Below are 25,326 nucleotides of genomic sequence, written 5' to 3'. Positions count from 1 at the left end.
TCACTTCCACTACCTCTCGTCATTTCTTCCTCAAACTCCCCCTCCCCCTTCTTCTCTCTCGCTAATCCCCATCCCCCACTCCCTTTCCTCTCATCCTCTCTCTCTCCATCACGTCCACGCCCTCCCCCACTCATTTCTCTCCCTTTCTAACTCTCTTACTTCACCTCACATTCCCTTTCCTATTTTTTTTTTAATAATGGTATTAGGAGAAACTTTAGTACATCTTTTCATATGTGGCATTGTACTTCACTGTAAATGCCATACCTAGATAGACAAGTATAGATAGACAGATAGATGTATTGCTACGAGTATTAGCCTAATTTATTTACCAGGGTGTTTAGAACTAGTTGAGTCCGAATGCTTCCCTTTGTTTGAACCGTTCAGGGAAATATCCTTTGTTAGACATAGTACTGAGTACGATGTGCAGAAAGTTAAGACCTTTTCTACTATTTGCAAATCTGCCTCATCTGTCTGTTTCATTGCATCAGCCTGAGCCTTCTCTTTCGCTCTTCTCTCTCTCTCTCTCTCTCTCTCTCTCTCTGTCTCCTCACTCCCTCTCCTCTCCCTCCCATCCCTCTCCCTTTTCTTATTATGTTCCTTAATTTCTACCCTCATTTCCAGCACCCTTCCCCATTACTCTTCCTTTCCTTTTCCGATCATCTATCATTCTGTACACTCCACCTCCTCTCTTCTGTCCCACCCTCCTTCTCCTAACCATTCATCCCTCATGCCTACCTCACCTTACCCTGCTCTTTCCTTCTCTCCACATCTCCCTTTCCTGCCCTGTTCCACTCTCCTTGCTCTGTCACTCTCCTCACTCAACCTTCTCTATGCCCCCCACCCCTCTCTCTCTCTCTCTTTCCCCTCTCCTTGCCATCCTATCCTCACCCTACCATTACACCTTTATTTCTGTATCTCTTTTCCGAACTCCTCTTCTCCCGTCCAAGTTTTACCTCCCCTTTTTCATCTTCATCTTTTCCCAAGCCTCCTTCTCCCATCCATCCCTTCCCCTCATTCCTGATTCTACTCCCCCTCTCCTCCCATCCTAAGCCTGCCTCCTCTTCCCAATCTCCTCACAACCGCGCATCCTCTGCACCTCTGCTGTCTCCACCTCTCACAATTTTCCCCTCTCTGTCTCATCCTTCGTCCTCTTCCTCCTTTCCTCCCATCATGCTTTCTTTTATCCATCCACTGTTCTACCTCCTCTTACCCTTATCTCCTCAAGCCTGCCTTCTTATCCTCTTCTCTGAGACTCGATCCCTGCCTTCTCTTTCCCTCTCTGTCTTTCTCTAGCCTTCACATCTTACCTCCCCTTGTCTCTCCCCACTCTCTCTCCCCTCCAATTTCATCTCTTCATTCTCACTTCCTCTTCCTCGCTAGCACCACTGCCGTCAGCTGTTATCCATGTGAGGGGGCAGACCGATGCACAGAGTCTCCCCAAGACTGTCCTTATGGCACGGTGAAGGATGTGTGTAACTGCTGCCCCGTCTGTGCCAAGGTAAGTAGCTGAGCAGGTAGGTAAGACGGTGCGCAGGTAAGTAGGTCGCAGGTTGATGTAGTCCATTCAGAATTACGATTACTCATGGTCACTTGTCCACCTTCATCATCAGAGTTTTAAGCAAGCTGAACGTGACAGCCGATCAGCATTAACCTGGCAGTCACTTTTCAGGCATCTTTTGAAAAGAAAATATATCTCAGGCAGCACCTACCTCAGTTCTCTGACATGCAGTACATTCATTATACCTTTATGGGATGATGTATTAATTTTCAGACCTCCTGATTATAAGCCTTCTTGAAATTCATTAAGCATAAAGTTCCATATTCTTCGAAATATTTGTGTGCTAACACTGTCTGTATCCTTACCCTTGTTAAACCTACCCTTTCCACACCAACTTCATCTGTAACACCTCGAATCCTATAAATATCCTCTTCACTCCAGTAACCTACAAGTATTTCCCTTTACTCCGGCTACTTTCAAAAGTTTTTAATCAGCTTAAGATTTTTGGAAAAAGAAGTGTGTGGTAATCATAGGGGCATTTGTCTTCTTAGTATAATAGGAAAAGTGTATGGTAGGATACTTATTGACAGAGTTAGAGAAAGAACAGAGAAATTAGTTGGAGAAGAACAGGGAGGCTTTAGGAAGGGAAGAAGTTGTGTAGATCAGATATTCAGTCTTAGATCTTTAGTGGAAAAGTTTCTAGAGAAGGGAAAGAAGTTGAATGCGGCTTTCATGGATTTGGAGAAAGCGTATGACAGGGTGGATAGACAAGGATTGTGGAAAGTGTTAAGAATATATGGAGTAGATGGGAAGTTGTTGAATGCTGCAGGCTGCAGTGCGTGTGGATGGTGAACTATGTGAATTTTTCTCTTTGAAAGTTGGGTTGAAACAGGGATGTGTCATGTCTCCATGGTTGTTCAATCTGTACATGGATGGGGTAATAAAAGAGGTACAAGGTAGGGTAGTGGATGTTGAAGTGGCCCTGGTGAGAGAGGATAGTGTTTGGAAACTCCCTGTACTGCTGTTTGCAGATGATACTGTGTTGTTGAGTGAAGACGAAGGGGAGCTGCAAGGCTTGGTGGATGAGTTTGGGAGAGTGTGTAAGAAACGGAATCTAAAGGTGAATGTAGGGAAGAGTAAAGTGATTGTCTTTGAGAGAGGTGAAGGCAGTGAATGTACAGCGAGGTTGGATGGTGAGGAATTGGAAAATGTACGTTTAAGTACTTGGGTAGTGTGATGAGTAAGGATGGAGGTTTGAAGGGTGAAGTGCTTGAAAGGGTACAGCAGGGAAGAAAGGTTGCTGGTTCTTTGAAAGCAGTGATAAGAAACAGGGAAGTGAGTATGGAAGTGAAAAAGTTACTACATGACAGTATTGTGATACCAACTCTAACGTATGGAAGTGAAGCTTGGACATTGTTGGAAGGACACAAGTCAAGAGTGACAGCAGTGGAAATGAGTTATTTAAGAGGAGCCTGTGGAGTCACATGGAGAGACAGGCTGATGAATGAGTATATAAAGGAGCGTTGTGGTGTGGATGTGGATGTGGTAGGAAGCGTTATGAGGAACACACTGAGGTGGTTTGGCCATGTGGAGAGGATGGAGGGTGAAAGACTGACGAAGAGAGTGTATGTGAGTGAGGTGGAGGGGGGAAGGGGGAGGGGGAGGCCGAGGACGAGATGGAGGGATGGGGTGGAGAGGTATATGAGAGAGGGGGGTGTGAGTTGGGAGCAGGGCAGTGAAATGGCGGGGGACAGGGCGACTTGGAGGCGATTTGTTTGTGGCCACCGCAAACGGGATTAAAGCGTCTGGCAATAGATAGATAGAAGATTTTTGGAACCGGAGGAGTAAGATACACGTATCAAAAACCTTTCCTGTCCGAGAGATCTTTTCTAAGCTCAGTGCATTGGTCTGACAGTAGCAAGAATACAATTTCATATAAGTGTCTGCACTGGAAGAGGTAATACTTTGCCACACATAATTCATGGCTTGAACAACAAACTGATTCCACGTTGATTTTCACACTCATCCTACATTTTTTATCCCAACCCAGCCAAATCAAACAAACGTAACCCTAATGTCATGTAACTTAAAGATAACCTAAACTATCTAAACTTAATCCAGCCCCGGGTAACCTAACCTACACACTTCATTACTGCCTAACCACACGCAACCCACCTCAACCCACCCCACCACCTAACATCATCTCTACCCCACAGGGCCCGGGTGAGGAGTGTGGGGGTCCCTATAATATTTATGGTACGTGCGGCACTGGTCTGACCTGCAAAGAAAAGAAAAACGGTAAAAAGGGACGCTGCAAAAAAGGAAAGCAGTGCAACTAGTCTGTTGTTGCCTGTTGACTGATAAATCTGTGGATGTTACCTGCTGTTGACCTTACCTACTGACTGGATGCATATTTTATCACCTAATGATGTTACTTCATAATGTTGTTACTTACTGATTGGTGATACTTGCTGATTTGGTTAATAGTTATTATTACCTGCAAGTATAGCAATACAACTTCATTGTCACCTGTTGAGCAATTGGCTGCTGATGTGGTTATTTTTAATGTAGTTAACTGCTGATAAATGTTACTTGTTGATAAGATTAAAAGATGTCACCTGCAAATATAGTAATGCTATTTCATTATTACCTGTTGAAAAATTACCTGCTGATGTGGTTACCAGTTCATTAAGGCCAGTAGTTAGGTTCCCAGAACCCTTCAATTTAGGTGACCACCCAGTGCACGTGATGACATTACAGGTATGGATTATTTTTTTACGTGCCCTATTCCTTGCAAATCGTAGCACTCCCTTTCTGAGGCTCAGCACTCTATCTTTCCTATCATAACCTTCTCTCTAATCGTCAGTATGGATTCCATCAGGGACGCTCCACTGGCGATCTTCTCACCTACCTTTCAGACTCCTGGTCATCCTCCTTTCGGAACTTTGGCAAAAGTTTTGCCATCGCACTTGACATCTCAAAGTCTTTCTATTGAGTCTGGTATAAATCTTTAATTTCCAAACTGCCGTCTTACGGTTTCTATCCGTCTATCTGTGCCTTCATCTATAGCTTCCTTTCCGGTCGTTCTATAGCCGCTGTTGTAGACGGCCATCGTTCTTCTCCAAGATCTATCAACAGTGGTGTTCCTCAGGGCTTTGTCCTATCACCAGCTCTCTTCCTTTTATTCATCAATGACCCTCTAAGCTGTACATCTAACTCTATCCACTCGCACGCTGATGACTCCACCCTTCACCTTTCCATTCGGTTTCCGAAACGTCCATCTCAGCAGTTACAGTACTTCAACAAACAAGGGATGAGGCTATGGCACATCTAATGTCTGACTTGGCTCGTATCTCTGACTGGAGTAAAAGAAATCTTGTTGTGTTTAATGCATCAAAGACTCAGTTCTTACACCTATCAACCCGAAAAAATCTTCCACAGGAGCACCCACTAATGTAATATTCAGCTTAATCCTGCATCATCCTTGAACATGCTTGGGATTTCATTCACTCAGGACTTATCTTGGAAATATCATATTGCATCTCTTGTAAAATCTGCTTCCAAGAGATTAGGTGTGCTAAGCCGACTCCGTTCCCTCTTTACCCCTGCACAGTTGTTGACTTTATACACGGGTTTTATCCAGCCCTGTTTAGAGTACAACTCTCATGTGTGGGGAGGCTACCCACATACAGCCCTTCTCAATAGGGTGGAGTCAAAGGCTTTTCATCTCATTAACTCTCCTCTTACTGGCTCCCTTCAACCTCTGTCTCTTCGCCACACTGTTGCATCTTTATCTCTTTTCTATAGCTACTTCAATTGTCACTGCGCCTCTGAACTGTCTGCTTGCATCCCTCCACCTCTACGACGGAAGTGTAGCACCTGTCTAGCAACAATCTCCCATCCCTTTTCTGTCCAACTCCCTAATGCAAGAGTTAACCGTTACTCCCAATCCTTCATTTATGCAACAGGTCAGCTCTGGAACTGTCTCCCTCTGTCTGTATTTCCTACTTCCTACTTTCAAACGCAGTGTCCAGGCATCTCGAATGAATGGATCTTGAATTTCGCCCTCTCTCGTACTTTGGTTTCTCTTGGAGGACCAGTTTGCGGGCTCGTGGCCTTCGGCTCCTTCTTCCTAGCATTGAAGAAAAAAAAATCTATATCCCACACAAATTTATAAATTATCGTTTTGTTGCCATTACCCACCGTCCATATTGAACAGATGCTAAAACTGTTTCATTCACGACTGGAGTGAGTGCGTGGGGAGGAAGGAGGGAGGGGGGGTATGACAGTGGACTCTGTGAAAGGTCAGTTAAGTCTTCCTTACCGGAATTCAGTCTTTCCTGCTCCAGCCTGAGATCGAACTCGTCCCCTTTCAAACAGCAGATCACTTCTCTAACCATCAGACCATCATGTCCATATGGGGATTAGAATCATAATTTCAAGCGATAATCATTATTTCAAGCAATATCTTAAACACCATCCCATCGACTGTTTCTGTATTCTCCATCACTCATCACATCACTTATTTCAGCTCCTGAATTTTTATGCCACAAAAGACCTCTTTCTATGTATCTTAAATTTGTAACTTATATGCTGTATTTATTTATTTTTTTATGTTTTTTTTTTTGGGGGGGCGGGTATATGTTGCTATTAATTCATACCTTATCCTTTGGTGGGAAAAAGCGATGATGATGATGATGATGATGACATTCGTCAAGTATTCTTAATACTGGATGTGTGGGTAGTTTACTTGTATAGTTTAACATGCAATGTACGGTTGGAAACAAAGTTCCACTAATATTTCACCTTTGTACGCTTGAATTTTCTGTGCTGGTTAATATTCCTACGTAGAAATAGGTATTCTTCTCTGTTCGTAGATAATTCTCTTTGATATAATACATCAAGAAGGAAAATGTTGGGCACTACCAAAGTTTTGAAGTAGTCGTAGTGGAGTACTGGGCGACCTTCTGACCCTGACTGCGCAGTGCTGTGTGTTTTGAAGTACAGGACGAATCCCTTTGAAATGCTAAACTGTTTGTCCTTTTTCGCCAGCCACATAATGTTTTCCCTTTTGTCCCTAATAAACCTAATCATTTTGAGGACCATTTTTTATACTTGCTTTTACAGGTAACAATATTCAGCTAAGGACAGCCCCCGAGTATAAAAAATAATAGCATTTAAGAGAATACTATTTCTGTTACTCATTTAAAAAAAAAATAAGCTATCACATAAAAGAGGAATCAATTAGTAAATACTCACAAGATTGAAGTGGACCGTGACGAATAACCAGGAAACTGTCACGTATAATCAGGTAAACAAGTAGTTCGTGAGGTATCTGGATGGCACGCAAACAAGGGTGGTAAACGGGCCACAGAAACAGGAGAGGGAGTAGATTGTAGCACCAGTCGAGCAGGGCAGTACTCCCAAGATGGATGGAAAGCTGATGACAGGGAGAACTGGAGCTCCCGTTTCACCAGCCCTTAGGTCTTGCTCCTGACCATCCCCCTTTTCTAAACTTTTTCATTGCTTCAGTAACACAGAGAGTAGGCCAGCATACTCTCCAGTACAAGTTCCTCTGTCAACAAAAAACTATATGCATATTAAACACTTCACTTCCTATTCAATATTTAACAAAACAAAACAAAATTGCATTTACTAACCAAGCCTCGGACTCCCGGGGGGGGGGGAGAGGGGGGGAAGATCAAAGCCACCATCCTCCCATCTCCCGCTGACAACCAAGCAAGATGCCTGGAACCACTGTCGGACTCACTTCTTCTTTTCTACAACATTCGCGATCTTTCCTCGAACTTTTTCTCTGTTGAGCACCACCTCTCCCCCTCTAAACCTCACCTTCTCTTCCTAACTGTGCCTCAGCTGTCTGAAGCAACTGATAGTAAACCCTTCTCTGTATCCTCCCACTTTCACTATAATTATTTCATAGCCAAAGGTGGCTGTTATGTGTATATTCACAACAACATATCTTGATCTGTGTTCCTGAACTTGAATCTTGTGAATTCTCTACTCTCTAGCGTCGGTTTTCATGTCATTCTCAGACTAAATATATATGTGCTGTTTACTTATCCCATAATTCTACTGACTATGAAAAATTCTTCCACTATCTTACTTCTACAATGGAACACATCCTATCCATTCCTCCTTTCTCGGAAACTTCCGCTCTAGGAGATTTCAATGTTCACCACCACCTTTGGCTCTCCTCTCCTTTCACTGATCCACCTGGTGAACAAGACTGCATCTTTTCTATCCTTAATGATTTTGAGCAGCTTGTACAGAATCCTACCCATATCCTTAACCGCCTTGGAGAGAGTTCCAACATACTTGACCTACTCCATACAACTAGTTCTTCTTCTTACACTGTTAATCTTTCCTCTCCTCTGGGCTCCTCCAATCAAAGCCTTATCACCTTAACCTGTCCTATTGCTCCAGTAAGGCCTGTGGACCCTCGAAAGAATGTTGGTTGTGGCAATTTGGAGCTGCTGATTCGTATGCCCTTGAATGTTCGTTGCTTCCATGCCCAAAAGCCATCTGAATGTGCCTTGCACATTACTGAGGTTACTCCCTCGGGAATGGAAGCATACATTCCATTCTCGTATCCTTTTACTAATGCAAAAAATCTTGGTTTAATCACACTTGTTCTAATGCTGTCCACAACAAGGAGAAGGCCTGCAAAAGGTACCAGACCAACGCAATCCTGAATCTCATCTCTTGTATGTTTCTGCACGGAATCATTCTGTCAGTTTTTCGCTCTCCCAAAAATAATTGCATTCATATTAATGCTATGAACTCTCCACCTTGAATTCCTTGAATTCTTCCCACTCCTCTGGCACCTTGCCAAAAGTCTTTCTAACAATATTACCTCAATATCCTTCCCTTCTCTATTCCATTCTGATGGCACTGTAGCTAATTTGTTGTACTGATAAACAACTCTTCACTCAGACTTTCTCCTCTGGTTCCACCGTAGATGATTCCGGTGCTGATCCTCCATCACTTCCCCACTCTGACTTCTTCATGGATGACATTAAAACTTCTTTAGTTGACGTATTTTTTGCCATCACTAGCCTCAGTATTAACAAGGCATATGGGCCTGATGGGGTCCCTGTTGTTGTCCTTAAGAACTGTACTTACACCCTGCCCAGGTAAACTCTTTTGCCTTTGTCTATCAACTTGCATCTGTCCTTCTTGCCAGAAGTTTCCTTTAAGTCAGCCTGTATCAAAGAAGGGTAACCATTCCCATCCCCCTAACTATTGTCCAATTGCTTTAACGTCCTGTGCTTCAAAAATTTTCAAGTCTATTTTTAATTCTAAAAGAATAAATAAATTAAGCATCTTTCCTTTCACAACCTTCTTTCAGACAGTTAGTATGGGTTCCGTCAGGGACGTTCCACTGGCGATCATCTCACCTACCTTTCAGACTTCTGGTCATCCTCATTTCAGAACTTTGGCAAAAGCTTTGCCATTGCACTTGACATCTTGAAGGCTTTCGATCAAGTATGACATAACTCTTTAATTTCCAAACTGCCCTCTTACGGTTTCCATCCTTCTATATGTGCCCACATCTCTAGCTTCCTTTCTGGTCATTCTATAGCTGCTGTTGTAGACAGCCACCACTCTTCTCTTAAAGCTGTCAATAGTGATGTTCCTCAGGGCTCTGTCCTGTCACCAAGTCTCTTCCTTATATTCATCAATGACCTTCTAAGCTGTACATCTAACCCTACCCACTTATATGACTCCACCCATCACCTTTGCATTCTCTTCCTGCAGCGTCCATCTAAGCAGTTACTTCAACAAACAAGGGATGAAACTATGGCATACCTAATGTCTGACTTACCTCATATCTCTGATTTGGGTAAAAATAATCTTGTTTTTAATGCAACAAAAACTTAGTTCTTGCATCAATCAACCTGACAAAATCTTCCACAGATGTACCCTCTAATTTTTAACAATATCGAGCTCAATCCTGCATCATCTTTAAATATAATTGGAGTTTCATTCTCTCGGGATTTGTCATAGAAAGTTCATATTACCTCTCTTGTTAAATCTGCTTCCAAGAGATTAGATACGCTAAGCTGACCCATGCCTTCCTTGATCTTGTGAATATGTAACATAAAGTCTGTCTTCAGTAGTTTAAATTAATAACAATAATTAAGTAGTAAGCAATATCTGGCAGTTTTCAGCTGTACCCAAGCACCGGCCCACCGCCCAGCGGCCCATACGTCAGTCATGATCACACAGTAAGGGTGGGTGCATCTCTACGTTCTTCAGTATCACCCCCTCCCCCCTTTATTTCCCACCAACTTAGCCTTTAGTTCTCTGCACTGTTGCTCTTGCTTTTGACCACCACCCTTTCCATCTTGTTTAATGAGACTGCCATATAGATTCTATCCACTCATCCATCCATCGTCCAATTGTATGTCACCCCATGAGGAGCACAAGAACCCGGGACTAGGCTTAGAATCTATTACATGTTGAATTTTCATCATCAGCAGAAATGACTACTCTTTTTGCTTGGTCTAAAACTGCCATATCTCCATCTCCAATACCGAGTTGTATAAATATATAAATACTAAATTATGATACTACTCAGAAAGAAGTGCCTTGTGGAGCCGTAACACTGTCCTGCCTCCATTGGACTCCATGAGATGAGCTGCAACATGATGAAAATCTGGGCCAGACTAAAGTAAAAGAGGATGGTCTTTCTCCAATAATTTCACATTTTCACTAAATTCAGTGGATAGCCTTCTTTGTTGCCTTTTATTAGTCCACTGTTCACAGCACTCACAGTTTTGCACTTATGGCTTTGTTTTCCCACCTGAATTTCATCCCGCGTAGATTTAACCCACCCGATTCCGGCAGATTTTTAACCAATGACCTCCCCCAGTCCCTGGCAGATTTTTTATTTTTTATTTATTATTATTTTTTTTTTTTGCTAAAATCTCCACTTTTCATGAGAAACATCGAAAATTCATAGAGAAATCGCTCACCTGAGCTTTATAATGCTGGTACAGGTAACAATACCTGCACCTGGCTTTGTTTTCTATGGGGCCTGGCTCCAGAGAAAACGTGTTCTGTAGGAGGGTAACTATTCCAAACCACTCATAACAGGTATTTATTTACTTATTTGGTACTAATTTATATGAAGTACAAAAGTATAATGGTTTTCACACAGTACTATAGGTGATATAAGCGTTGTTTCACTCACCAAGCACATCAACATACCGCACCTTTTTTAGCAACATTACCTGATCATCATTTCTGACTGTTTCTTCCTCTAACACCACGTAAATTTTGTCCTTGACATTGTAATCGATTGAGGCATCACTCTGGCCTTGAATTTCGTACTGTGGTGTGACATGTCTTTACTGACCAGGTCACTGGTAACAGGTGAGTTGCCAAGACAATGGTGTGCAGGAGGGGGGGAGGTCACGCGGAGTAAGGCATTGTCCCCGCCTGGCATTGGGTAGAGGAATGTGTCCCGTAAATACGTACCAAAACTCACATGCAAAATTTTAAAAATGTGCAAATGATGGACCTTGCAACTGCGGTGCGTTTATATACATCAACGGGAGTCACTGTGACAAATCATTTGGACATATATATACGTCAATGGGACACGGTGGGTTAAATGTGGAGAAGAATATTGTTGTGTCCCCATCCCACACTGCCACAGACTCCAGCAGCAGTAGTTCGGTACCATATAGCAAGGATGTTGCTCAGTGATTTCTTTTACATATGGTCACCCTTTCAGTGTACAGAACATAAGATGAGCTCAGGCATTGTAAATAAACAATGGATTCTTGTGTTTGCTGTCTTTATTTTCTGAGGAATTACACTTAATGTTTGCCAACTTCACTGTTTTCACAAATATCAGAGCTATACAATATGCACTGACATTGAGCTACATTCATACTGAGCTGATATGAAACTGACTTCCCCCCCCCCTCCCTTTTTGTTGCCTATCAACCATTGGGGTCAAAGCCCTTGGCCATAAAGTCAAAATATATATATATATATATATATATATATATATATATATATATATATATATATATATATACCGTAGAGTACAAACATAAATTCATACATACATACATACACACATCCTTGCATATATATAAACACACCTTCATACACATGCAAATATATATATATATATATATATATATATATATATATATATATATATATATATATATATATATATATATATATATATATAGTGGTAGGTGGGGGCATTCACCATCCACTCACTCAATGTAGTGCTGCTATCGGGTGTCTGCCCTGTCCTCTCCTCCATCTTTCTTTCCTTCCATCTTCTTCTATCCTTCTTTCCTTCATTCTTTCCTCATCTTTCTGCCCATGAGTGACTTTACACTCCCTCTTCTGTCTTTCATTCCTTCATTCTTTCCTCTATCTTCTGCCTATTGGTGATTCTACACTGAGTGACAAGCCAAATGGTTTCCTGTACACCAGGAAACTTTTTACTAAGTGGGGTGGTAACCATATAACCAAATTTTGGCACCTGGTGGTTTAGTACGTAATTATTGTGCTCAAGTCGGATTGAGCCAGTGAAGGTTTATATCCAAGGGATGGTTGGGGTTTATTGCTCACGTAATGCCACTCAGGGATGAGTGAGGTTGGTCACTCTCATCTTAAATGTCAGGACCAACTGCCTAGCCCCGGGCTCCTACACTCCTCATGGGGAAACTTAGGATTGGATGATGGATATATATATATATATATATATATATATATATATATATATATCACCATCAGTCATTTGAGTGTCCATTCCAGGACTGGCCTATCCCGACTGAAGTGGGGACAATACAGCCAAAGTATCTCTACGAAGTGGTTTAGGCTGTCTAGTAGAGATTGTATGTAAGGTGAGAAGTGCTTGTAAGTGTGATTGTTGTGCTGGAGTGGCTCTGGATGTGTGTGTTGTCGGTGAATCAAGTGTAATAGGCCCGTGCAAGCAGATTGAGTGCAAGCATACTTTATAGTACACAACACTGGTTCAACCACCACACCCCTAATGTCCGCCAAAGTACTACATGGCCGGAAGAATGCTTCCAAAGTTTTTTACCCTGGCGGGGCACGAACCCTCGTTCTCCTGTGTACGAAAACGCACACCGTACCACTGTACCACAGAAGCTCCATACATATATATATATATATATATATATATATATATATATATATATATATATATATATATATATATAGCGAGGAACAAGGAACCAAAGGCCATGAGCCTGCAATAACAGTTCCCTCCAAGAGAAAAACAAAATAAAAGTGAGAGCCAAATTCAAGATCCGATCATTTCGAGATGCCTGGGCACACTGCTTTTGAAGGACTGGAGATCATAGGCAGCAGGAAATACAGACAGAGGGAGACAGTTCCAGAGTGGACCTGTTGCATAAATGAAGGACTGGAAGTAATGGTTAACTCTTGCATTAGAGAGTTGGACAGAAAAAGGATGAGAGTTTGCTGCCAGACGGGTGCTACACGCCCGTCGTAGAGGTGGAGGAATGCATGCAGACAGTTCAGAGGAGCAGTGACCATTAAAGTAGCGATAGAAAAGAGATAAAGATGCAACAGTGCAGCGAAGAGACAGAGGTTGAAGGGAGTCAGTAACAAGAGGAAAGTTAATGAGACGAAAAGCCTTTGACTCCACCCTATTGAGAAGAGCTGTATGTGGGGAGCCTCCGCACACATGAGAGTTGTACTCCACACAGGGGCGGATAAAAACCCCTGTATAGAGTCAACAATTGTGCAGGGGTAACGAAAGAACAGAGTCGGCTTAGCACACCTAATCTCTTGGAAACAGATTTTACAAGAGATGCAATATGATCTTTCCAAGATAAGTCCCGAGTAAATGAAACCCCAAGCATGTTCAAGGATGATGCAGCATTAAGCTGAGTATTATTAAACATAAATGGGTATACCTGTGGAAGATTTTGTCAGGATGATAGGTGTAAGAACTGAGTCTTAGATGCATTAAAAACAACCAGATTATTTTTACCCCAGTCAGAGATACGAGCCAAATCAGACATTAGGTGTGCCATACCCTCATCCCTTGTTTATTGAAGTAACTGCTGAGATGGTGTTGCAGGAACCGAATGGAAAGGTGAAGGGTGTAGTCATCAGCGTATGAGTAGATAGGGTTAGATGTACAGCTTAGAAGGTCACTGATGAATAAAAGAAAGAGAGTTGGTGATAGGACACAGCCCTGAGGAACACCACTGTTGATAGATCTAGGACAAGAACGATGGCCGTCTACATCAGCGGCTATAGAACGACCAGAAAGGAAGTTAGCGATGAAGGCACAGATAGAAGGATAGAAACTGTAAGAGGGAGTTTGGAAATTAAAGGTTTATGCTAGACTCCATCGAAAGCCTTTGAGATGTCAAGTGCAATGGCAAAGCTTTCGCCAAAGTCCTGAAAGGAGGATGACCAGGAATCTGAAAGGTAGGTGAGAAGATCGCCAGTGGAGCGTCCCTGACGGAACCCGTACTGACGATCAGAAAGAAGTTTGTGATAGGAAAGATGCCTTAAAATTTTTCTATTGAGAATTGACTCGAAAACTTTTGAAATACAAGATGTTAAAGCAATTGGACGATAGTTAGAGGGTTGGGAATGGTCACCCTTCTTTGGGACTGGCTGCATGAGAGCAAACTTCCAGCAATAAGGAAAGGTACATGTTGACAGACAAAGGTGAAGAGTTTGCCTAGGCACGGTGTAAGCACAGTTCTTGAGAACAACAGGAGGGACTCCATCAGGCTCATATGCCTTGTTAGTACTGAGGCCAGTGATGGCAGAAAATACATCAACTGAAGAAATTTTAATGTCAGCCATGAGGAAGTCAGAGGAGGGAAGTGATGGAGGAACAGCACCGGAATCGTCTAAGGTGGTAATTGGACGAGAAAGTCTGTGCAAAGAGATCTGCTTTATCAGTAGAAGAAAAAGCTACAGAACCATCAGAGTTGAAAAGAGGAGGGAAGGATGATAAGGGATATTTGTTAGAAAGGTTTTTGGTAAGGTGCCAGAAGGAGTGGGAAGAATTCGAGTTGGAGAGCTGAGACCATTTAGTACAGATGAAATTATTTTTAGCAGAGCGAAGAACAGACTTAGCACGATTCCAGGCTGAAATGTGAAGATGATGTGATTCAGGGGTGGGTTGTCTCCAGTACCTTTTGTAGGCCCTCTCCTTGTTGCGGACAGCATTAAAACAAGTGTGATTAAACCAAGGCTTTCTTGCTTTAGACAAAGGATACGGGAAAGGAATGTATGCTTCCATGCCCGAGAGAATAACATCTGTAATGCACAAGGCACACTCAGATGGTTCCCGGCCATGGAAGCAATAATCATTCCAGGGAAAATCAAAGAAGTACTGCCTGAGGGCCTCCCAATCAGCAGGTCCAACGTGCCACAGACGACATTTCTTTGGAGCGTCCACAGGCCGTACCGGAGTGATAGGACATGTTGAGGTGATAAGGTTGTGATCGGAGGAGCCCAACGGTGAGAAAAAATTGACAATGAAAGCAGAAGGATTAATTGTAAGGAAGAGGTCAAGTATGTTGGAGCTCTCACCAAGGCGTCTGGGATATGGGTAGGATGCTGTACAAGCTGCTCTAGGTCATTAAGGATAGAAAAGATGTAGGCTTGTTCACCAGGTGGATCAGTGAAAGGAGAGGAGAGCCAAAGGTGGTGGTGAACATTGAAATTTCCTAAAATGGAGATTTCAGAGAAAGGAGAAATGGATAGAATGTGTTCCATCGTAGACGTTAGATAGTCGAAGAATTTTTGGTAGTCAGTAGAATCAGGAGATAAGTAAACTGCACAGATATATTTAGTCAGAGAATGACAGGAAAGCCGAAGCCAGAGTGTAGAGAATTCAGAAGAATCGAGTTCAGGAACACGAAAGCAAGAGAAGTCGTTGCGTATATATTCACAACATCCACCTTTGGCTTTGAAATGAGAATAGAGAAAGTTGGAGGATACAGAAAAGGGTTTGCTGTCAGTTGCCTCAGACAGCTGAGTCTCAGTTAGAAAGAGAAGGTGAGGTTTAGAAGAGGAGAGGTGGTGCTCAACAGAGCGAAAGTTAGAGGAAAGGCCGCGAATGTTGCAGAAATGAAGAAAAAGTGTCAGACATTGGTTCCTGGCAGCTCAAGTCGTCACCGGGAGAGGGGCGGAAGGTGGAGTCATTTACGTCCCCCCCCCCCTGGAGACTCCGAGGCTGAGTGTTGAGAAACCATGATTTTATCTGAAATTTTGGAAATGGAAGAGTAGTGTGTACTGTGCATGTAGTTTGGTGAAGATAGAGAAATTTGTATTGGAGAGCATGCTGGCCTGCTCTCTGTGTGTATATGTACAGTATATATAAAACTTCTCACAGATACTTGGCTCCTGACTTGACACACAGCAAGAGGGCGGTGTTTACAATGGTCGATTACGTGGCCATTGGGTAGCCTGTGAGTAATTCGGAGCGAGTGATGTCACCATTAGATGCCAAATCAACGTCAACAGATAAAAGAGGCGGGGTTGACAAACGCCGAATATGCTTCCAGTTATTGGTTACAGTTTTTCAATCACACGAACTGCCCAAAAGACAATAACATATTCTTACAATTCACTGAAATCATATATCAGTGTATAGTGGAAGAAACCTTCCATGCTAAGATTCTTGTTTTTCGTCTGCTACAGGTGTTAATGGTGGCGGTGCTATTTAGTCATCATATTCCTTGCGACTGCCATTACTGAAAGTAGGAAAAAGCTAAAATATCCAAACTCCAGAGTGTGTTTAAAAAGGGGCCCGAAACACCTGGAGCTCAGTACCACTCCAGACAGTTTTTTTTTTTTTTTTTTTTATGTGCTCGACTCTGGGCATAGGCCTCACAGCCTGCTCTCAAGGCCCAGTAGACTTCCTACATATCATACACCACTACATGTCACCATTTCGGCGCTAAGACTCACCGTCCATATTGAATACATGCTAGGGCTGTCTCATACAGGACTGGCGTATTGGTATTAGCGGGGGTACTTTGACGACATGTCGGCGGGTCTTCTTGTAGATCGGCAAAGTCTCCTTTAAATGTAGTTCAAATCCTTAAACTGTTCCCTGCCCCAGCGGGGATTTGAACCTGGGTCCGGTAGGACCGCAGGCTACCTCTCTACAACTGTGATTTGTACCTGTGATATCTTCTCATCGTCCCCAGCCATGAAGCTGTTTCTTACATTAGCTCTTGTGGGCGTTATGGTAGCAAGGTAAGCAAAACTGTATCATTTTATCTAGTATCAGAGCGGTGTGTTTCCTGTATTATTCAGTTTATTATTTCCGTGTGCTTCCATTCACTGCCCTTTATCTTGTATATACCAGTATATCATTTATGGATTTTAAGTTCCACCTCACTTCTCCCTGTTTCCTTCCCCTTCTCGCACAGCCAGTCCTCTCTCTCTCTCTCTCTCTCTCTCTCTCTGTCTTTCACGTCCTACCCTCCCATCTTCAATCCACACTTACCCCTTTCATTCCTTCCTTCTCTCCCCTGCTTCTCTGTCCCTATCCCTACTTCACCTCTCCCTTTTTATCCTCTCTTCTTCCTCACCTTCCTTCCTTCATGTTTCCTTCCTCCTTCCCTACCTATTCTTCCGCTCTCTCCCCTTATAGCAGCTTCCTCCTCCCCCTCTCCCCCACTTCTCTCCACTTCTCCCCATCTTAAACTCCCCGCTGTCTCCCCTCCTCTCTCATTGTAACCTCCTGTTCCTTGCCAGCACCACTGCCCTCAGCTGCCTCCCGTGTAGTTGCACAGGCGTTCCACAAGGCTGTCAGTATGGCACGGTGATGGATATGTGTGACTGCTGCCTTGAGTGTGGGAAGGTAAGTACAGCAGGCTGGTGGGTAGATCGGTTAGCAGATAAGTAGTTGGGTATGTAGACTGGTAAATGGGCGAGTAGGTAAGTAGGTAAACATTTAAATACGTAAGTTAGTAGGATTGAGAAGTAAATTCTAGATTATAATTACGTCTGATTACGCCAGCTTTTTCCATCCGGACTTTGATCAGTATAAGTAAGCTGAACCTGAAAGTCAATCAGCACTCTTCAATCAGCCTCTCTTCAGACATTTTTTTGTACAAACATCTCCCACCTGCTAGGAACACTAACCTGATTTGTCTACCAAGGTAAACCATTCATTTCACTTTGATGTTATTATGAAATATCAGTTTCTTGTAACCAGCCAGTCCACCTTATGTTGAGTTTTCTTCAACTTACATTAATGTATCGTAAGTGTTCTTATTCTAAAAATATATTTGGATGCTAACACCATTAACTTAAAATATCCGGCCTGGTCTGCAAATCTTGTACTCTTTCTAAATCCACCCTTTTCATCATTTATTCCATCGTCTGTATTGTTTCTAGCTCTTTCAAACTCCTTTACTCTGATCACGTATTTTCATTCTGCCTGCAACCAATTCCATTAAGCTTAGAAGAGATTTTTCGATCCGCAGGGTTAGAGACAGGCTTCAACAACCTATTCAGTACGAGACATTATTTTTAACTTCAATAAAATCGTCTGGTACTAGTAAAGCTAATATTAAAGGTAAGTCTTTATATTATTCTTGGATATGCTCAGTAAAATGGTCGTACGATAATTTTTACACTCTTGTCCACAGCCTTTCTTATCTCATCCCAACACACCTCGGCTCACCCCAACCCAGTCCAACCCAACTCATCCAAAACAAACCCAGCCAAACCACATCTAACTCTAACCTAACTTAACCTAATCTAAGCAAAGCAGGGCTAATCAAACCAAACCTTATCTCATATAATCTGCAATCTTAGTTTCTAACAAACTTAATACAGTACCGTATACGTAACCTAACCTAACCAAACCTAGCCTCATTTGCAATCTTAGTTACCAGCAAACTTAAGATCCCTAGCCTAACCCAACCCAATCTACAATCATCATTACTGGTTAACTTAAACTAACCTAACATAAACGGACTCAACCTAATCTTTCCCAGCCTAATCCACACCAACCCCACTTAAACTTACCAAACTTGGGCCCGTATTCTCGTTGGTTGAGCTCCCTAACACCTTTTCATAAGCAATTTATTTTGCTTATTACTCCTTACTGTCCTTATCTGCGTTATATAAATCCTTCTAATATTACCATATGTGCATATAATATATATAATGAGCAGAAGAATATGAACCCACCGTACCCAAAAAATAAATCGCTAAGGAAGAGGCGTTAGGGGGCTTCCATAAACGTCGATAATACGGGCCTTAATCCCACTCCGCCACAGGGCCCAGGTGAGGAGTGTGGAGGAATCTGGAATGTGTACGGCAAGTGTGGCACGGGTCTGTGGTGCAAGCAGCAGGAAGGCGAGAGACATGACTACTGCGTTAGCGACTAGGTGGTGTATTAATTACCTGTGATGTTACCTGATGATGTACCTACCTGTTGATTATATTACCCTCTACTATTGCCTGTTAATAGTGTCACCGGCTCATTTTATTACCGTACTTGCTGACCATGCACCTGCTGATGTTATCACCTGCTGACGTTGCCTGCCAACGTGATTACCTGTTTATTATCATTGTTGAAGAATGGTTGGTCGTCATCAGTCTAGGTTATTATTGACCAGAATATTCGACCCTTCAGTTAGGTAATTATCTGATGATTTAGTCATCTTTATTTATTTTTTTTTATGCGAGTAAGAAGGAACCAAAGGCTAGTAGCCCTCAAACAATTCCTTCCAAGGAAAAACAAAAACAATACAAAAGTCAGCCAAATTCAAGATCTGTTCATTTCGAGATGCCTGGACTCACTGCGTTTGAAAGACTGGAGATCATAGGAAGTAGGAAATACAGACAGAGATAGACAGATCCAGGGGTGACCCGTTGCATAAATGAAGGACGGGGAGTAACGGTTAACTCTTGCATTAGAGAGTTGGACAGAAAAGGGATGAGAGTTTGTTGCTAGATGGGTGTTACGCGCCCGTCGTAGAGGTGGAAGGATGCAAGCAGACAGTTCAGAGGAGCAGTGACCGGGGAAGTAGCGATAGAAAAGAGATAAAGAAGCAAGTGTTGATTAATGGTTACATGTTGGCTAAGTCATCTGGCTAGGTTAGTATTGTCCAGATTACTAAAGCCTTCAGTTAGATTTTTTTTTCTTACTTTATCCAGATATTTATATTACCCTTTACATAGTCTTTTCGAACCTGAGGTATTTATATATATTTAATGAAGGTCTGATCTTGACTAATTAATTTTTTCTGATAGTGGCAAAAACAAGCTAAGAAAAAAGACGTCATGGATATAAAGGATTAAGTATGAGTGACCATTCCAGGGCCTTTATGACACTGCATGATAGAAAAAAAATCCAGCTGCCTGTCTGGGATTCAGATCAAAGCTCCGTCGGAATATAATCATCTCTCCGTTGGCACCTTGAACCACTACGCCACCAAGGCTCGTATTTTCGTCTAACACCTGTTCCTTAATGATTTATGATCCAAACAATCCATTAGTGTCCTCTTTTTTTTCTTTTATCTCTTTAATGTCGACATAGATTGCATGAGTACCTCAGAATATACAGTAACGGCGTATAATCAGAAATCATCAGGTAAGGAAGAGGTGTTACTAAGCTTCCTAACCTCACGAGAACACCGCCCCAAGTGTTAGAATAATCCACATCAGTTGTCACATCACGCATTACAACTCATGTATTTCTTTACCATTTACATTTTATTCTATGACAAATGAAACTTATGTAGACTGTTTTCAATAAATTGTTTTCAGTTGGTGCTGTTGTTTCTCATACCATTCTTAGATGGATGAATATGTTATTGTTACCTAACTACCGTATGTGTGCTACTAGATGTGTACATACAATGTTTATCTGTATGACTGTATTGACAATGTACTATGTTTTTGCTCACATAGAGTTAACTTGTCCCGGCACTATTCATATAAAATAAATATGGGATCCGAGTAGATTATTAGTAACTCACCTATACCAGGCAAGCTTCTACAAGGTTCAGTTTGTTCTTAATGTAAGGACAGGATACTGATCTGACGCTGGAGGGGGACGCCTTCCCGAGATGGCACCAGTGCACAAGGACGAAGGACCTGCCCGGATGCACAAACGCCTCTCACCTCCTCCCACCCAACTACACCTCTTGATGGAAGGATGGTGGGCTGCAGAGTTAGTTTCCTGCAGTCTACTGGGTTCACGGGGTTGCAACTACTAACGGATACCCGAAATACAGACCTAAAATGCCAGACAAAATCCGTCCACTTTTTGTGGAAACAATTATGAAGCTCTTACATATCATTCTGAAAAACTTGATTGGTCGGGACTGTTCGGTCAGATTGCATAGGGAACAACTACTACTGCTACTTGATCGGTTCCTGTGGTGTTGGCAGATTCAGTTTTTCTAGTCTTTCTTCTTAGCTTAAATCTCTTAAGCTTGGTACCCATCTTGTAGCGGCCCTTTGAACTTTTACAATCTTATCTACAGGAAAGTGTTTCTTGAGATGAGGATTCCAGACTACTGATGCATGCTCCAGCGTTGGTCTGATGAATGATGTTATTATCTTTCTCAGCATGTTTTCATTTATGTATGTGAATACTATTTTCATATTTGCAACCAGTGTATACATGTTCTGTACCTTCTCACTGATGTGGTCAGCCGGAGATAGTCTGTTACACTTAGGTCCGTCTCTCTTTCTGATATGTGTAGGGTTTTACTTTCTTAATTATAATCGCAATCTGGTCTTTTCCCACTTTAACAAACTTGATTACATGACACTTATCCACACTGAATTCCATTTGCCATGTATTACTCCATTCATGAAGTTTATTTAATTCTTCTTGTAGCTCTTTGCAAGAGTCTGTGTTAGTAATTCTCCTTTGTATTTTTGCATCATCAGCAAACATACCGGTATTTAGATAGCTTTCATTTCCACTGTTATTGTCTATTATATACTGTACAAAAAGCATAACTGGTGCCAGCACTGAGCCCTGTGGAAGTACGCTAGTCACTTCCCTCCATGATGAGTAATTTCCCCTTATACTGTTCTCATTTCCTTTCTTCTGAGAAAATCTTGTGTGTGTGTGTGTGTGTGTGTGTGTGTGTGTGTGTGTGTGTGTGTGTAGGATGGTCGTACGTGTGTATGTAATAATAAGAAGAATTTTTGGTTTATTCATTCATTGCAGCCAGTGGCTGGAAATACACAGGTCCTTAATCTAGTATACTAACCTAAAGGGGTCAATAGGCTGACCCTGGATGCTCCTGAAGAGCGCCGACACACTATCTAGCCTCAGTGTGGCTGGAGTGAGGCGTAGGAACAAGGGGACAGACTGCCTAATCTTTACGCCACTGAGTTTCGAACCCATGTGGGCCTTCCACCACAGCGGTTCTTGATCTACACTTCACAGGTGAGAGCTCATCTCACTCACGCAATTAGTGCGGTCTGAGCGGGGCTCGAACTTAGGTCACTTGAATTGGAGTCGAGTGCTCTGTCACCCACGCCACTGTGTGTGTGTGTGTGTGTGTGTGTGTGTGTGTGTGTGTGTGATTGTCGCACCTGTGTGTATGCGTTTGGGGGGGGGATGGTCGTACCTGTGTGTATGTGTGTGTGTGTATGTACTGTACGTGTGTGTGTGTATGTGTGTTTGTAGGATAGTTGCAAGTGTATTGTGTGTGGGGAGGAATGGTCCTACCTGTGTGTGTGTGTGTGTGTGTGTGTGTGTGTGTGTGTGTGGAAGCAGGAACATTTCCATCCTGGGATGGATGGCTGACACCTAGATTCAGAAATAAACCGTAAGAGGAACGTTTAGAAGCCCTGAATCTCCTTATCGTAACTAAATGGAGGTTATGAGGAGATTTAATGCAAGTATTCAAAAAATTCAAAGGACATGAAAACATGGCTGTCGATAAATACTTCGCAGTTGATCATTCGAATTATACTAGAGGCAATGAGCATATTATAACTGGCAAACGATTCCAGTCGCATATAGCTAAGCATTTCTTCTTTAACAGAGTAGTAACAAGTGCTCTTGGGCCCTTTGGGCCCTCTCGCACTTGCTCCTGTGGAGGGCTTTCGCGCTGCGCGCTCGCTTTCTCTTGCTTCACACTCGTTTCATCGTGCTTCTCACTTGTTTCCTCGCGCTTCGCGCGCGCATTACGATAATTTCAAGTAATCCGAGTCACGTTTATGTGCTGTTCTAGTCTAATGTTGTCACCATCGGCCGTCAAGGTGACATCGAAGGGCCCATGATGGTCCGTTTATGTGCTGTTCTAGTCTAACGTTGTCACTTGGATTTTTTGCAGCTAACCAAATGATCGTGTTATTTGCAGCTTCGGGAATGGAACCCAAGTTGTCCACATGCAAGTCCGAGATTAACCACTGGATCACGGCAACCAACTGTGCCGAGGCCAGCGTTTTTTGGTCAAAATTTGATCACTCATTAGATATAGTGTAAATTTTTCAATCGTGATGAGACCAAGTTTTTTCACATCAGCGATTTTTTTTGCGATTTTTTTTGCCAGTTTTGGTGCAATTTGAATGTGTATTTTTGGCTGCCCAAAATACACACATGCACAGACGCACGGCTACTGCTATAGTATATTAGAATATATGGAATAAATTGCCCTCCACTGTAGTCAATTGTAATACAGTACTAACCTTTAAAGGTCGCCTGGATAAGTATTTGTCGTCTAACCCCCAGCTTAATATGTTTACCCCTACACAAAACATTTCAGTATGTATAATTTTTCATTTTTCATTTTTTTTAGAGCCTGGATTAATTTATTAAATGCAAATATAGTGTATTCACAGACTAGGATATGCACAGATAGTCATGAGTTAACGGTCACTACTCATATTTTCGACCTGTGATGGGCTGTGGATCACTGAGGGCCCCTGTTATTTAAGTAACCACAATCGGGATTTTTTTTTTATGGACCAGGGGTCACTGCTTCAGGAGGTGACTTGTGTGCTTGTCCCATATGGGAAAGTGCCTTGTCTGAGTGGAATGAACGGAGCTGGGGCCTGATTGACTGCTGCTTACCTTAATAGCACCAGGCAAGGCTGCCGCACCACCGCAGAACATCCACACTGTGCACTGTGCAATTTCCACGTTGTGTCTCCAGACATCCCTTTAACTCAACGTACTCGTACATAAGTGTAGTGTCATGCGTTAGTTATTTATTTATTCGATTATTCATTTTACTTTACTACTTTCTCATTCAGGTTATTCATACTGGTAGCTTATAGATAATGTATTATAGAATGTAGCTTTTCCTTTTCATTCTTTCCATTGATATTTTCATGTCAATTTTTCCATGCTGCATGGTGGTTTTCCTCACTTTTTCTTGCCAGAATTAACTGGAGGGTTTGGAGGCTGGGGGAGCCTTCTTGCTTTACTATCCTTATCCTTCAGCATGTAGAATTAGATTTCGTAGTCATAGTCTACAGTGCTCTGTAACAAACAGCCTCAAAAGGACCATAAGGTCTGTTGCTGTTTGCTTTCCATTGTAGTCCTTTGTACTCCCTTCCACTCTTTCCCTTGCCCTATCACTCTCCCTCAACCTCCTCACTCCACCTGTACCTCTCTCTTTCTCACTTTCTCTTTCCTTCCTCCATTCCACCCCTTCACGCCCTCTCATATCCCCCATCCCTCTCTCTCCCCCCACTTCCTCTCCCTGTTCCCCTCTCCCTCTCCCCCTAACAGGCTAGAATCCCACTGCATGCTAGTAATTTTCTTTAATCCTTTTAGGGTAACACCTGGGGAGGTAATTGTGTGAGTGTGTGTGTGTGTGTGTGTGTGTGTGTGTGTGTGTGTGTGTGTGTGTGTGTGTGTGTGTGTTTTGATGGCCATCACCCTGAAGGGGCATTAGGCCAGCAAGAATCGATAATCATGAAAGCCAGAATAATTATATGAAATATTTCCATCTATTTCATACCAATAATAAGTTATTAATCATGATTATGAAACATAATAAGTAATCAAGAATACATCAGTATACATGGATAGTACCAGGACAAATACATCCACCTATACGTCACATGCAAACTCATTACTATACTACTACAATATAACCTAATACAAATGAAATTTATGTAAAAAATGCGTAAAAAGGACAATTGCGACGTTATTGGTCCTGAAGAAAAAAAGAATACACAGTTTTATGAATGGAACTTCCCCGTGCAACTCACAAATATATAAAAGTGTGTTGATGTATGTACAAAAACCCTAACCCTATAATCAAAAAAAGAAAAAAGTAATATATATATATATATATATATATATATATATATATATATATATATGTGTGTGTGTGTGTGTGTGTGTGTGTGTGTAGAAATAGAGATATATACAATAAATAGATAAACCATTACCAAATTCATAAAATAAATCACAACCCTCTGAGTAGTCTGGTCTCTTTCAGGAAAGTCATCAGTTCATAAGTCACACCAACGTCCCCATCACCCAGGACAGAATCAAGTGTGAAAGGAGCGCTTTTGCCCTACAGTAGGCAGCCAGAGAAGTACGTTTCTCCTCATACCTACTGCAGTACAAAAGGATGTGACTGATGGATAACACTGCGTCACAGGTGGTGCATCGCGGTGGAAATTGTCTGTTAATGTATGGTAACATACAGCTACCTCAAACTGACTTAGGACCTACTCCCACAAGGTATTAAAAAGCACAGAAATCATAGTATATCACAATATTTGTTCATAAAATGCCATTCATTAATATGAAATCATGTTTCCCTTGTTTTCCAGGACCAGTTGGATGC

General features: G+C 42.2%; 2 protein-coding genes across 2 annotated transcripts in view; both read left to right on the top strand.

Annotated features, from left to right (window-relative positions):
* Positions 1–25,326, top strand: part of LOC145395484 (single insulin-like growth factor-binding domain protein-2) — a 197,579-nt gene that overhangs the window by 9,432 nt on the left and 162,821 nt on the right. The window lies entirely within an intron of this gene.
* LOC145395470 (single insulin-like growth factor-binding domain protein-2) overlaps positions 16,755–25,326 on the top strand; it is a 116,026-nt gene continuing 107,454 nt past the window's right edge. Inside the window, exon 1 of the mRNA XM_080269072.1 lies at positions 16,755–16,780. Within this exon, the coding sequence (XP_080125198.1) occupies positions 16,770–16,780 (11 nt within the window). The 5' untranslated portion in view covers positions 16,755–16,769. The remainder of the gene's footprint in view (positions 16,781–25,326) is intronic.

Source organism: Coenobita brevimanus, chromosome 4, assembly GCF_032717465.1.
Source record: "Coenobita brevimanus isolate Jiangsu-jjx chromosome 4, ASM3271746v2, whole genome shotgun sequence".
NCBI classification, from domain to species: Eukaryota; Metazoa; Arthropoda; class Malacostraca; order Decapoda; family Coenobitidae; genus Coenobita; species Coenobita brevimanus.
The sequence above is the reverse complement of the archived record's forward strand: the minus strand, read 5'-3'. Positions and strand labels throughout refer to the sequence as shown.